The sequence below is a fragment of the Cryptomeria japonica genome, chromosome 1, assembly GCF_030272615.1.
Source record: "Cryptomeria japonica chromosome 1, Sugi_1.0, whole genome shotgun sequence".
Taxonomy (NCBI): Eukaryota; Viridiplantae; Streptophyta; class Pinopsida; order Cupressales; family Cupressaceae; genus Cryptomeria; species Cryptomeria japonica.
Genome location: NC_081405.1, coordinates 539,051,016 through 539,065,615, shown reverse-complemented (window position 1 = coordinate 539,065,615; position 14,600 = coordinate 539,051,016). Strand labels below are relative to the sequence as shown.

The 14,600-nt window shown below is 34.5% G+C and overlaps 1 protein-coding gene and 1 pseudogene across 1 annotated transcript; one reads left to right on the top strand and one right to left on the bottom strand.

Annotated features, from left to right (window-relative positions):
• The first annotated feature begins 1,776 nt into the window (after window positions 1-1,776).
• On the top strand, window positions 1,777-5,166 carry LOC131044952 (probable flavin-containing monooxygenase 1). The gene is made up of 5 exons (XM_057978447.2): window positions 1,777-2,377; window positions 3,648-3,888; window positions 3,977-4,158; window positions 4,258-4,607; window positions 4,711-5,166. Exons 1-5 carry the CDS (start codon window positions 1,898-1,900, stop codon window positions 5,048-5,050), a joined length of 1,593 nt encoding a protein of 530 aa, XP_057834430.2. The 5' UTR covers window positions 1,777-1,897; the 3' UTR covers window positions 5,051-5,166.
• Window positions 5,167-5,255: 89 nt separating this feature from the next.
• LOC131044873 (probable flavin-containing monooxygenase 1) lies at window positions 5,256-7,542 on the bottom strand (annotated as a pseudogene).
• Window positions 7,543-14,600: the final 7,058 nt, after the last annotated feature.

Sequence of the window (14,600 nt, the reverse complement as noted above, 5' to 3'; positions counted from 1 at the left end):
TAGAAGGTTAGTAAAAGTAGAAAATGTTGAAATATAGAATGAAGACACTAAGGAAGAGACATAAACACTAGAGTAATAGGTAGCCATAGAAACACTAATATATAATAGATAGAAAACAACAACAAAAAACAATCTACGAAATAAAGTTAGCAAGCAAATAGAGAGAAGAAGCACCAAAATAGTTGGACTAAATCCGAAAATTGAAGCACACGTACTAAAATGTAGGGCGAAAATGCTAACTACAAAATAGAGGGTTAACATATGTAAAAAGAAAAGAAACAAAACAAAGTTAGCAAGTATATAGAAGGTGGAGTTATTAAATGATAATAAAAGATATTGAAATGTAGAATAGAAATGTCATTGTTGAAAATACATCAAAGATACGAAAAACACAAAAAAATCCTCTAAAATGACCTAGCAAATGAAAAGTTAGAAAGGCGAATTAGGTCCCATTAAGCATACCAAAATTGTGATAGTTAAAATATGGACTCAAATAAAGGACAATGTAATAGAAATACAAAACCTTATTCAAAGCAAACTAACACCTCTAATGGACTAAAGAAGTCATAAATAAGGATGAAACATGACAATCAAACATAATATTGTACCTCCATAACCACTGATGTGATTTTTGGATGATAGGTTGATGGAGAGATCTTGATATGTGATTGCTCTTAATATTTTAGCTACATGTATTTGTAAATATTAGCTCCATGATTTGATTAAGGATGATGGTTTATTTGTACATGTGTTGATTAAGGATGACAATTGATATTTGATTAAAATAGAAGGTTAAGATTCATTAACTTGCAAAACAAGCTAATTAGAGATGGTGAGATTGAGGAAGGTATATGGCTAGGATTTAAGATGATTTTCAATTGCTTTAACAGTATTATCATCAAAGAAGTTGAAATTAATTATGGATGGAGGGTTGAGATTGAGTGAGATGATTTTGAATTACTTTTAAGGTTGTCTTTATGAGAATGGTGAAGATTTAAAGATGTATGAAAATGAATGGTAGAGAATGTGATTGACTTTTTGTATTTTAATTAATTCTATGACTATTTGAATTTTTATTTATTTATTTGTAGATTATGGATAGAAGTAAGTATTAGGCCAAAGAAATGGCTTTAATTGTTTAATTAAAAAATGAAGTGGAATCTTAAATTAATTATCTCAATAGTAAGATTATTTAAAATATAATTTTGATATGAAAATTTAGACAAATGATTTAATTAAATAAATATAAGAAATAACTAATGTGGTGATAGAATTAGAATTGGTATAATTATAGGTTTTTGGCGTCTAAAAAAAAATTACAATTTCAATTGCAGCTGACATTTTTGAACACCTTTAGACGGTGGATGTTATAAGAACAACCCCTTTTGTTGTTTTTAATATAAAAAACAAGACTTTCATATAAAAAATTAAAAATTATTAGATTAAACAAATTCAAATGTTAGAAGAAATTACATGATTTCATATGAGAAATGATTAGTCTGATAATAGAGTTAGAATTGCTATCAAAAATAATTTTAGAAAATGTGAGATTTTAGATGTTCTACAAAAATTATCCTTGAAATGGAATACAATTTCAGTTGCAGCCAGCAAGAATTCCACTCTGATAAGCTATTTGTGGATAAGCATCTTTGCCCACGATACCCAATGATATTGGCTGTTACAGTTTTCCTGATATTGCGCACTTTGCTAATTGTTGTTTAACGTTGCTTAATTTATGGTTATTAATTATTTGGTTCAACCTTCCCTTCACTGGACAAATAGGCATTGAAGCGTAATGGACTCTTTATAAGTACAGCTTTATCACCAATCCAATTGCTTACCTTATATAGTTTGTTTTATATAGTAGGCCTTCCACTTCTCTTTATACCTCAGAGTCATGTTCAACTCCAATGAGAATTCTTGTCCAGAAAATGAAAGGAAGGATGGATGCCGAAAGGTGTGCATTATAGGGGCAGGAATGAGTGGAATTCTTGCATTCAAATATTTACTTAACACAGATGTGAATCTCACTGTATTCGAAGCCAAGGAAGGAATTGGAGGAGTGTGGAGGGAAACATTTGCATCAACAACGCTACAGACTCCTCGTCCTGCCTACCAGTTCACTGATTTTCCATGGCCAAGTCATGTTACAGACCGATTGCCCACACAGTCCCAGGTTATGGATTATTTGAACAGCTATGCAGAGAATTTTGGTCTGATGGACCGCATCCAGTTCAATTCCAAAGTAGTGGGTATTCGATATATTGGCGAACAGAGCATGGAATGTAGTGGACTGTGGAGTAAGAATGGAGGCCCATATACAGAGGGTAGAGCTTGGGAAGTTGGTGTTCAGAAGAGGAATGGAGGTTCCATAGAGGTAGTAAGAAAAATTCCCTCTTCTTGAAATGTTTATCGTGTTGTGGATTGTTTGTGTTTTTTCAAATTGTTTTTCCATCTTTTCATTGTCTTAGACCATGTTGATCCACCAAGATGTTGGATTTCTTTTAGTAATGACTGCTAAATTGATGACCACTTGCTGAGATGGTGGATGAATAATTGTATGGTGCGTCCAGTGGGTCTGTTTAAATATGATGGGCTAGCCATAGAGGGTCAGAAGTTCAGTTGATAGAGCATTCTCATGTCAAATGGAAGGTCTTAGGTTAGAGTCTTAAATGGTCTGTATGAGCTGCAGCTGAACATTTGGTATCATTTGATATACAGTCAAGCTAGGAGCTTCAAGCAGTTACAATGTGTATGGTGGGGTGCTGGAAATAAGTCATACCCACTAGACAATGGGCTGGCCATTGAGGGATTGGTAGTTCAATTGATAGATCACTCAAGCAACAAATGAAGGGTCCTCGGTTGAATTCTAACTAATTCATATGAGCTGTAGCTCAACAGCGCCATCAATCAGACTTTACAGAACATATTCAGAACTTTTTATTATTATTACTTAGTTTCCAAAATACCATTATCCATGTCAATCACATTGAAAGCTCAGAAGAAACTCCCTAACAGTCTAGGATTTCTCTTTTCGAAGTCGGCATTCCTTCTTTTTTATGTTTTCCTGCTAACCTAGCTGTCTGTAGCTTGCAGATTAAAATCTAATGCAAATTATGTAGATATCATAATCTCATATGAACAGAATTATCTTAACCTGTTGGGTTTTTGGTGTGGATTTACATTTATAAGTAAAATATTTGCTTTAGTGTATTTGTGGTTCTCAAATGTATTCTGTATTTTGTATTTTGCGTTTCTGTTGGAGATGATTTTTTTTCTGCATCTTGTATGGGTTCACAACATTGTTGGAAGTAGCTTGACTGACATTTATATCAGATCTACCACAAGAAAATGAGAAATTTTGATACTGTTTTCTGTACTTCAAGGCATTTGTTTTCTATGTAGCTACGTGTTCGGTAGGCAAGCTTAATGTAAGCTAAACTATGGAGATCTTGCTATTCTGATCTTTTCTCTCACTAGCTTATACACAGTCCCATTCAACATGATACTTGCCTCATGCTCTACTTTTCTTTGCTCTTATTGCTTCTTATTTTCCTTTCCCTGTTTCAAGTTCAAAATGATTACACGCCATTTTGCTTGCTATGTTTCTCCTAATATAACTTCTTTGTTTCCTGTTCTCTCTACAGTGGCATCATTTTGATTTCGTGGTTATGTGCATCGGTAGATATGGAGATGTGCCCAATATCCCATCATTTCCTCCCAACAAAGGGCCAGAGCTATTTGAAGGAAAAGTTTTGCATACCATGGATTACTCTGCCTTAAACAAAACAGAGGCCTATGAGCTTCTAAGAGGAAAAAGAGTTATAGTTATTGGATTTCAGAAATCAGCGTTGGACTTTGCTGTAGAATGTGCTGAGGCAAATCAAGGTCTGTTTAGATCTTATATGACATCCATATTTTGTATGCTTTGCTTTTTATTTGAGTAGATGGACTGATGGATGAATTCTTTTGGAAGGAGGAGGTGGGAAATCTTGCACAATGATTTTTAGAACAGTGCACTGGACGGTTCCCTACGATCATAAATGCTGGGGAGTGCCCTTAGTATATTTGTATGGTACACGTTTCACCCAATTTTTACTTGACAAACCTAATAGGGGTTTCCTGCTAAGATCAATATCTCACTTATTTGCACCATTGGTACAGTTCTCTGACTCGCTACTATTTTACTTTTGGATCATTCAGTCTAAGTTTGTTTTAAATTATTGCAATAATGATAATACTTTTCTCATTTTGTAGAGATGGGCAATCTCCAAGTTTGTGGAGTTTTACCTGCTTTGGAAATTCCCCTTGAGAAAGTATGGGCTTGTTCCAGGTCACAGCTTTCTTCAAGAGATATCTTCTTGTCAAATTGCAACACTTCCAGAAAAATTGTTTTCAAAAGCAGAGGAAGGCCTTATTCAATTTAGAAAAGCATCTACTTGGAGTTTTTCAAGAAAGGGGATTATAATAGATGATATAACAGAGGTAGAAGCTGACGTGGTGGTATTGGGTACTGGCTATGCTGGGGAAAAGAAACTGAAGACTTTGCTTCCAAAGAATTTTTCACATGTTCTTGAAAAACCAAAGGGTGTAATACCTTTGTACAGGTTTGGTATTAACACTGATTATTTTCTTCTACATATTTGTCTAGAGATCAAGTTGACATATTTGAAGCCCTCAAAGTCTGAAAAAGTCATCTCTTGTACACAGGGGTCTCATTCATCCAAAAATCCCTCAAATGGCAATCATGGGTTATCCAGAGAGTCTATCAAATCTTCATTCTTCTGAGATCCGATCTCAATGGCTGGCTCATTTTCTATCAGGCAAATTTGTGCTACCAAGTATCAAGGACATGGAGGCATACACAGATAGGCAGGAAAAATTTATGAAGAGAATTACACCCTTCTATTGGAAAACCTGTCATGCCACATTTCAGATATCAGACAATGACAATCTTTGTGAAGACATGGGATGGAAACCACTGAGAAAACAGAACTGGTTTCAGGAACTATTTTCTCCATACAGCAACCTTGATTACATGCAGATGTAGAAATCATTTTCAGATTACCATATATTTCCTCCTCTTCTGCGTGTGAGACAATGTATTGTAATAGCATATTGCTATTTAGTATTAATCAATAAAATCTATGGTCGCTGAGATTCAAATTCCTCTTATAAGATTTACTATTGGCCAAGAGATTTGCATTAAAATTAATTATTTTTTATATATTGGAAGTTAAGCTGAAAACGGGAGGTTACATAGGCTGAAAAGCACAGTATACAACAGTAGAGATTACAATTACACAACGCCAAGTAGATGCTTTTCTAAATTGGATAAGGCGTTCCCCTGCTTTTGGAAACAATTTGTTTGGAAGTGTTGCAATTTGACAAGATATCTCTTAAAGCAAGTTGTGATCTGGAATGTGCCCATACTTTCTCAAGGGGAATTTCCAAAGCAGGTTAACCTCCACAAACTTGGACACTGCCCATTTCTACAAAACAAACCATTATTATTGTTGAAATATTTTAAACAAACTAGATTGAATGATCCAGAAGTAAAATACCAGTGAATCAGAGAACTGTACCAATGGTGCTAATAAGTAAGATATTGAGCTCAGCAGGAAAACCCCTATCAGGTTTGTCAAGTAAAAATTGGGTGAAACATGTACCATACAAATATACTAGGGCCCTCCCCAGCATTTATGATAATGGGGTACTGTCCAGTGCATTGTTTTAAAAACCATTATGCAGGATTTCCTACCTCATCCATCAGTCTATCCATTCAAACAAAAAGAAAAGCATACAAATTATGTATGTAACATGAATCTAAACAGTCGTTGATTTACCTCAGCACATTCTACAACAAAGTCCAACGCTGATTTCTGAAATACAATAACTAACTGTTTCTCCTTTTAGAAGCTCATAGACCTGTGTTTTGTTTATGACAGAGTAATCCATGGTATGAATAACCTTTCCTTCAAATACTTCTGGCCCTTAGTTGGGAGGAAATGATGGGTTTTTGGCACATCCCCCTATCTACCAATGCACATTACCAGGAAATCAAAATGATGCCACTATAAACAGGAAACAAAAAAGTTATATCAAGAGAAACATAGGAAGCAAAATGGTATGTCATCATTTTACAATCGAAACAGGTGAAGGAAAATAAGAAGCAATAGGAGCTAGGAGAAGTAGAGAATGAGGCAAGTATCATTTTGCATGGAGCTGTACTGTATAAGCTAGGAAGAGAAAAACTCAGAATAGAAAGAAGATCTCCATAATTTAGCGTACGCTGACTGCTCTGTTTTTCAACCGAACATGTGACTACATTTAAAACAAATGTTTTAAAGAAGTAGAACAGAAAACGTATTAAAAGATTTGAATTGCCTGTGATAGATTTGATACATATGTCACCTAAGCGGCTTCAAACAAGGATGTGAAGCCATAAAAGATGCAGAAAAGTATTCATCTCCAACAAAAACGGAAAATACGAAATACAATAGGGAACATTCAGCTGAGACTTTGGAGAAGGATCTAGGATTTCAGAAAGGTCCAAGCTTCCCCATCAACGAAGGAAATGACTTCACAGTGGAGGTTGTGAGGTCCAATGACAATATTTCAGATATCAATCCATCTATTGGCTGGAAAGATCTTGATGAACACAGTGTCAGTAGGAACTTTTGACAGTCTCCATCTTTGAATTAATTATATGTATAGATATGTAATGACTGATATAGTATTAGAAACAACGGTTAATATGTTTTGAAAGATCTTAATTATGATCAGAAATCTGTATATTAACATCAAAATAGTGACTCATTTACTGTGATCCTGCGTGGTCTTCCTTTTGCTACAGATCAGTGTGAAGTCTGAATTATCATGTATTTTACGAAATAAAGAATACATGTGAGAACCACAAGTACACCAACACAAATACTTGTCAATGTAAGTTCACATAAAAAACCCAACAGGCTAAGACAATTACTTTCGTACGAGATTATCATACCTACATCATTTGAATCAAAAGCCTCACTCAAGCGGAGTTTTTAACCTGCAATCTGCAGAAAGCTGGGCTAACAGGCAAACAGAAAAGAAAAGTAATTTCAACTTTGAAAAGAGAAACTCTAGACTGTTAAGATGTCTTTTCTGAGCTTTCAGTGTGATGGACATGGATATGCATTTCTGAAAACTAAATAATATAAAAAAGTTCTAAATATAATTGCTGTAAATTTCAATCGATGGCCCAATTGGGCGTACGAGACAATTATCTTTTTACCATCTCAGCAAGTGGCGTTCAATTTAGCAGTCACCATTAAAAGAAATCCAGCATCTTGATGGATCAACATGGTTTAAGATGATGCAAAGATGGAAAAACAAATTTGGAAAACCACAAACAATCCACAAGACAATAGATAATTAGAGTAGAGGGAACTTTCTTTATTACCCTATGAAATCTCCGTTCCTCTTCTGAACACCAACTTCCCAAACTTTACCCTCTGTATATGGGCCTCCATTCTTACTCCACAATCCACCATATTCCATGCTCTTTTTGCTTATACATCGAATACCCACTACTTTGAAATTGAAGTAGATGCGATCCAACACTCCAAAATTCTTTACATACCCGTTCAAATGCAGGAACTATACGGGTAATTGGGTAGTACTATACGGGTAATTGGGTAGTAACATGACTGGCCATGGAAATTCAGTGAACTGGTAGGCAGGACAAGTAATCCGCAGCATTGTTAATGCAAACTTTGACAGTAATAATGCTCATTGAACTTATAGTCTTCTATTTTTTATATAGTAAGTAATGTAGTTGTATTCTTAGTGAATATGGATGTTATAATAATGTTCATTTACACTGTAAACTTTTATATAATAGATATCCTGCCTCCTTTTCTATTACAATAATTTAAGACTTCTGCATGTTTGTTTCTTTTGTGATCCGCAGATCATGATTGTTAATTTTATTTGCCATCTGAACGAAAGATTTTGAGTTTCTCAAGAACTGTGAGGCTTGTGTTGTGCTGTGTTCTTCCTGTAACGAGAAGAACTAGTTTAAATTTTTGTGCACCTTCAAACTTTCAGGTTGCAATCCTCTAATGAATAAAAAGATGCTGAGGAGGCGTTGGAGAGCACCACAGTTCCGTTATTCCCTTTGATTGAAGAAGAGCAGCGTGAGGAAAGGAATTAAGTCATAGATTTCGGACTCTACTAGCAGCTTGCTTGGACACATGGTAAGTGACAATTAGGAGATTAAGTATTTATTAAAATTTATATGTTCAGTTTGTGTTGAGTTTAAATTTGTTCGGTGAATAAAAAAAAAGGGAGTCCATTTAAGGTTACAGGAAATTTTACCATCAATAATATAAAATAAAATTATGTTTATAAAGGTTTTTTTACATTTATGTTGAGAATGTACTGGTTTAGTCTCTAAAGAATTTTTTTGGTTTTGCATGTCCGTCACTCTTCATTAAAAATCAAAAAAATCAAATGGTGCTTTCTGAGTTGTTGGATATTCTCTAGGCTTTTGTTCAACACTACAAAAAGACTCTCATTGCTCAGGATTATTCTCCTAAATGTGATTGTGCTCTTCAGGATTGCTTCTAGGTTGTCCCTTGTAGGCTCTCTGAGGCTCAACAATCCTTTTGCGAGCAATTGCTCTCCACTAATAATCTGAAGGAGGTTGCCAACTATATGGCAAATGACAAAGCAAGTCAGCCTATGATGGATTCCCTTGTGAATTTTATAAAGCTCTCTAGCCTTGTGTAGGTTCAAACCTTCATAAGGTCTATCTTGAAGCTTTCACAATCATTAGGGAAATTGATAAATAAAGGAAATATCAAATTCATACCTAAACCAGGAGACCTTGAAGACATATGTAACTAGTGGTCGATCATGCTACTCATTGCCTCTTACAAGATTATTGCTAAGGCTTTGACTCTAAAGATTCGTCATATGCTTCCTCAAATCATTCGCCCTAAATAAATTGACTTCATCAAGTCCACGTTTATCTTGGATAATATTATTGTGGTTTGGGAAGGCATGTAATGAGCCTAGTGTTCTAAACAATGCACTATTTTTTTGAAGATTGATTTTGCCAAACCCTATGACCACATTGAATGTCCCTTTATTCTTGCCATTCTTACCACTCTAGAATTTGGCCCCAAATTTATTCAACCTATCAAGATATTGTTTGTAGATTCCTTTGTGTGCATCACCATTAACAACCACCAATCTTAAGATTTTGGTCTCCACCGATCCATCTAACAGGGTTGCCCCCTGGCTCCTTCTTTGTATGTTCTTGTTGTTAAAGAATTTGGTTATTTGTTGGCAAACTATATCTCCTTTGGGAGTGTTAGAGGAATTGTCTTTCCTAAATCATCTTATCAACTAGTTGCTTGCCATTTTGTGGATGACTCATTTCTCACTCTCATTAAAGAGGAGCAAAATATCAAAGAGGCCCTTTAATGCATCAATGCATTTTGTTGGGCCTCTAGTTCAACAATTCAGTGGCATAAAAGTCAATGTTACCATCAATCCATTCTTCCTACCCCCCCTTGGCTTCTCAACTATGGATGGAAGTAGATTGGTCATGGGGAAATTTTTAGATTCTTAGGTATTCCTTTCACCTTTCAAGCTTTTCTAATTGACCTTTTGAATGCGGTCCTCTCTAAAATCGAAAAGAACTTTACTAGATTACTAAGACACTTTAGTTTGTTGGTAAATTCCATTTTTGTTCCAAAGTAATTGAAACCACTCACATGTATTACTCCTCTTGTTGTGCTCCTTCCAAAACTTCCTATTTGAAGCTTGAGAAACTTCTTCGAGATTTTTTATGGGCCTCTTCTAAAGATCGCAAAGAGTTTCACTACATTGCTTGGGAGTTCTGTTGTGTTATGTGGGATTTAAGAGGTCTTGGGCTCCTTTTCACCCACCATCAATATCTTTCTCTTTGTGTTGCGTGGATTGTGCAAGCTATTTATGGCAATGAGGCCTGTAAAATTCTTCTCAAGCATTGTATTTCTTCTTGCTTTCCAGTCAATAGGACCGCTTGGAAGGGGATTGGTTTTCAAACCCTTGTACTTATGAAAGAAGTTGTTCATATCAAGGGAACTTTTGTTGCCAAGAGTATCTAGTTGGTTTGGGAAGCTGTTAAGCCCTAGCTTCTTTGGGTTGGTTCTAGCTTTAACAATAGACTCTCCTTCAACCAACACAATCTTTGGTGGTCTCTACTTATCCAATACCAAGGGCTCCCTTTGGCTAATTTGCCTTAGGTTAATGCCTTGTGGTTTCATAAGAAAGGCATTCCGAATCCTCAAGATTTATTCTCTAGAGCTACCATGAACCTCTATTCTTGGGAGGATTTGAAGGTTCAATATTAGCTCTCTCGACTAGATTTGAAGACATTTGACATGGTTTTGTTAGCTCTTCCAATAAAAATGTATCATAAAATTAGTATTCATATAGTCAAACCCTGGTGAAAAGATTAGCATTGGTTGTCTCTCAACACCGCTTTCTACAACTATTAGCCACATTTGGGATATTGTCAACTATCTCCATATGTTCCTATGGTGCTTATTTTGAATTTATGGTGGAACTTGCAATCACCTTTGTCAATTTGGTAATGTCAATTTCATTACATTTGTTCAACTATTGTTGAGCCTAAGCTCAACCACTTTTCCTGGTGTATTCTTTTCCAAGTTTTGCCTATGGGTTCTCATCTTCAACATATGGGCATTTAGGACCCTTGTTGCCTATTTTGTGGGCAACCAGAATCCTTTTTGCCCCTTTAGACCAAAGGCTTTCTCCTATCATATCATTCTTTTGGGAAATTTGCCTCATATGCGTTTCAAATATACCCAAATTTCAACATGCTATACTATTTTCTTACTACTTAGTTGATATAAATGTTTCTCTTTTTTCCTAAAGCTTCCATTTGATCAAATGTTATGCTACAAATTCAAATCCAGGCCAACAAAGTATTGTTGGAGGTGGCTCACCTTTAGGAGTTCCTTGATCATTGGTGTGATGCCATGTGCAATGTTGCTAGGGTTCTCCAACTCCTCTTCCTCTCTTGATCATTCGTTGCCTTGTAGCAAACATCGAGGTCAAAGTTTCTCTACTCAGCGTTCTTGGCCCCCCAAGTCCCAGGCTCCTTGTTGCCACTCTAATAATAGCAGTGGTTTGACTCAACGCCATTTTTCCTTGCCTCCCCTTGGTGTTGTTTCCTCCAGATGACCTTGGGGTGGTGCAAGGTCCTCAACTACCAGTAGTGGTGGTTTGTTGGTTCTTGTGTCTTCTAAGTGGTTCCCTTGACTGACTTTGATCATTTTTTTGATGTCGAATGAAGAAAGAGTTCAACAAGAAGAAGAAGATAACACTAACAAGGGGTGGTCTATTTCTAACGTCACCCTAGACCTCACTAATGTATGGGGTAAACCAGATGATTGGGACCTCCCTCACCTCTCACTAGTGTGTTGCTCTCATCACTTAGCAATTGTTTATTGTTTCTTTAGTAGCTTCCCAAGCACTACCCATTTGAACTCTGGGATGTGAGCTTGTGTCCACCCAACGTTTTTTTGTGAATATTTGTATTTTTATTTACTAATAGAATCTAATGCACTTATTCATCAAAAGTTGTCTTGATTTTTTGGTTCATGTTATTTTTTTATAGTAAATATGGTAGGTAATTCAATATTTGGCATGCTAATCCTTGTTTTTGAAGGGGACAATTTTACATATTGGTGTGCTAGGATGTAAGAGTATTTGTGAGAAACAGTCAATTAGAGTATGTAGAGCCAACCAATATAAATTCATTTAATGCATTCAATGGTGAACCAAAATGGAGTATAAAGCACATGTAAAGAAAGACAATTCAAGGGGCAATTAATCAAGTAATATTTCTTCAGATAAGAGGTTCTTTTATTATAAGAAATCATGAGAAACTATTCAACTACTATATGTAGAGTCAACCAATTAAATGATAAAAAAATTGGAGTATAAAGCACTTGTAAAAAAAGATAATTCAAGGTGCAATTAATCAAGTAATATTTCTTCAGATAAGAGGTTCTTTCATTCTAAGCAATCGTGACAAATTATACTCAATAATTCTCATCAAGATGAACAATACTCAATAATGCACATCAAGGTTTACAAATTGAAAAATTAGAAACAACGAGGAATTTTTTAGTGAATCTATAATATTTTTACCAATGGTAGAAAATTTAGTTAGTAAAATAAAAGTTATAATGAAAGATATGGATGACAATCATATCATAGAGAAAGTCCAAAGGAGCTTGATTCCCAATTTTGATGGTGTACTTTCTATAATTGAAATTTATAAAGCTCTTACAATTATAAAAATAAATGAATTAAGTTGAATTTTGTTGTGTTAAGAAATAAAGAAAGTTTGGAAGAAACATTTTCTCCTAAAGAAAACATAAGAGATAATAGAAACATATTCTTCAAGAATAAAAATAAAAAACAATCTAGGTATAAAAATGAACGGGAAGGTTAATCTAGCAATTTTTGAGGAAGAGATAATAATTTTAGAGGAAGATGTATCAACTTTGGAGGAAAAGGAAACTATGGGAATAATGAGAAAGATAATGATAAAAAGAATGTATAATGCTTTCATCGCAATAAGTTTGGGCAGTATGCATCAAAATATTGGAATAAACAAGTTGAAATAGAAAAAAAGAATGCTCATAAAACTATTGAAGATAAACAAAATTACAATTTTTTGCTCCAATACAAATGTTATTAAATATAACATGTATGTTTTATTGATTAAGGGAGTTCTTCACATATGATATGTAATAAAAACTTGTTTATTAATTTGGATTAGAAGTATCATAGTATATGGTATTAAGAGATGATCAACTTCATGGAACCAAAGACAAAAGTATAATTGTAGCTACAATTGAATATGGGGAGACAAATCATATAAATGAAAAACTATTGTTTCCAACATTTAATCTAATTTTTTGTCTATTGAACAAATGTTAGAACAAAATTATCAACTAAATTTTGATAAAGATGAGTGCAAAATAAGAGATAGGTTAAAAAGTAATACGGTTTTCACAAGAGCAAAGATGATAGATGATAAGGTGCTTCCTCTCTATTTCACTAAAGGAAACCAAACATTAAGAACTAACAAAATGAATGAAGTAGAATGTAGTGCCCCTCCCTCGATCAGACTCTGCATAACTTAGTTTGACTTTGGTTGATTTCTTGGAGGTATATGTGACTGGATGTTACTCTCTTATCTAATAGTTTTTATCATGTTGCTAATGCATTTTATCTTGAAGGATAGTTAGATGTTAGATTATATGTGTATTTATTGATCTTAGTCTAGCACATCTTCTTCTATGCATGATATATTTCTTGTGTTCATCTTCTTGTATGAGTATGAGTCTGTATGGGGTGCGAGGGGATGATCTTCCGCCACCTACTTTGGAGAGACACAGACTATCACGACTCTCCTCCACCAGTGTGCATGTATATGTTAGATGTATGTATATATGTATGCTTTGTATGTGATGCAGCACTGCAGGTACCGAGCATCGACTCCACATGAATCTTCAGGTCTGAGTGTGCTCTACAACCCAATGGTAAAGTGGAAAAATGGAGATATCAGTCGGACCTCGTGGTAACATCGTTCCTATGGAATGAGTCCCCAGCCAGGTATCCTTGTGTCATGTTTGTCTAGTCATGTCAGTCGTTTTCCCGATTGGTCCTCCATGTTTTGATTTGTTGTATTTTGTTGCTCTTGTGTGAAGTTTAATAATTATCTAATACTTTGTAAAAAGATTAGTATTATGCTTTAAAGAAAATTGAATGTCGTCAATTAATTAATTAATAAATTAAAATTGTGGAACTTAAAAGAAATAAATTATTTAAATTAATTAAATAATTTGAAAGGAGTATTTATTAAGGAATTTAAAATATTTATTTTGTTATTTTAAAAGGGGAAAAAGTTATTTGTATTCTTTTATGCTTTTGGAAATTAAATTCGAAAAGGCAAAGTAATATTTATTTTATTTAATTAATTAATGGCATGTGTGTGGGCATTACAAGAAAATAAATAAAATTAATTAATGATTTTAAAGTGTAGAATCTTGCATGTTTGGAGGTTACAATTGGAAAAGAGGTATATTATTATTATTGATTGCTTTTTCAGGGGGAGTTCTTTTTCGTGAATTTTTGGGTGGGCTCTTGCCTTGAAGAATATTGCGCATTTTTCTTCTTTTCTGGTGATGGGGTTTGAAATAAGTTTTGGGGAAATCTGGTTGAAAAGATGAAATCGGAGAAATAGTGGAGTTGGGTTTTGGGTTTTGCTGAGAATTTAGCGAAAAGGGTTTTAAAGATTTTTGTTGAAGTTTCTGGATTGGATTGGTGTGCCTAGCTTCTCATCTATGGCAATCATGGATCTTCTTGAGGAATATTGTTTCTGCTTCGGTGTTTGGCTTCCAAATTTCACTAAGAGTTAGGGTTCCAGATCACTTCTTTTGCATGTAAAATTTTCTTTTAGTCTGAATAAAATTAGTTGTCTACTTATCTAAAAAGAGAAAATTTTATGGATTTGTTTGTAA

Bases quoted from the DNA above. Each gene is read 5' to 3' on its own strand.
- LOC131044952 (XM_057978447.2), top strand. From the start codon at position 1,898: ATGTTCAACTCCAATGAGAATTCTTGTCCAGAAAATGAAAGGAAGGAT. The intron at 2,378-3,647 runs GTAGTAAGAAAA...TTCTCTCTACAG, and splicing joins GGAATGGAGGTTCCATAGAG to TGGCATCATTTTGATTTCGT. The intron at 4,159-4,257 runs GTACAGTTCTCT...CTCATTTTGTAG, and splicing joins CTCACTTATTTGCACCATTG to AGATGGGCAATCTCCAAGTT.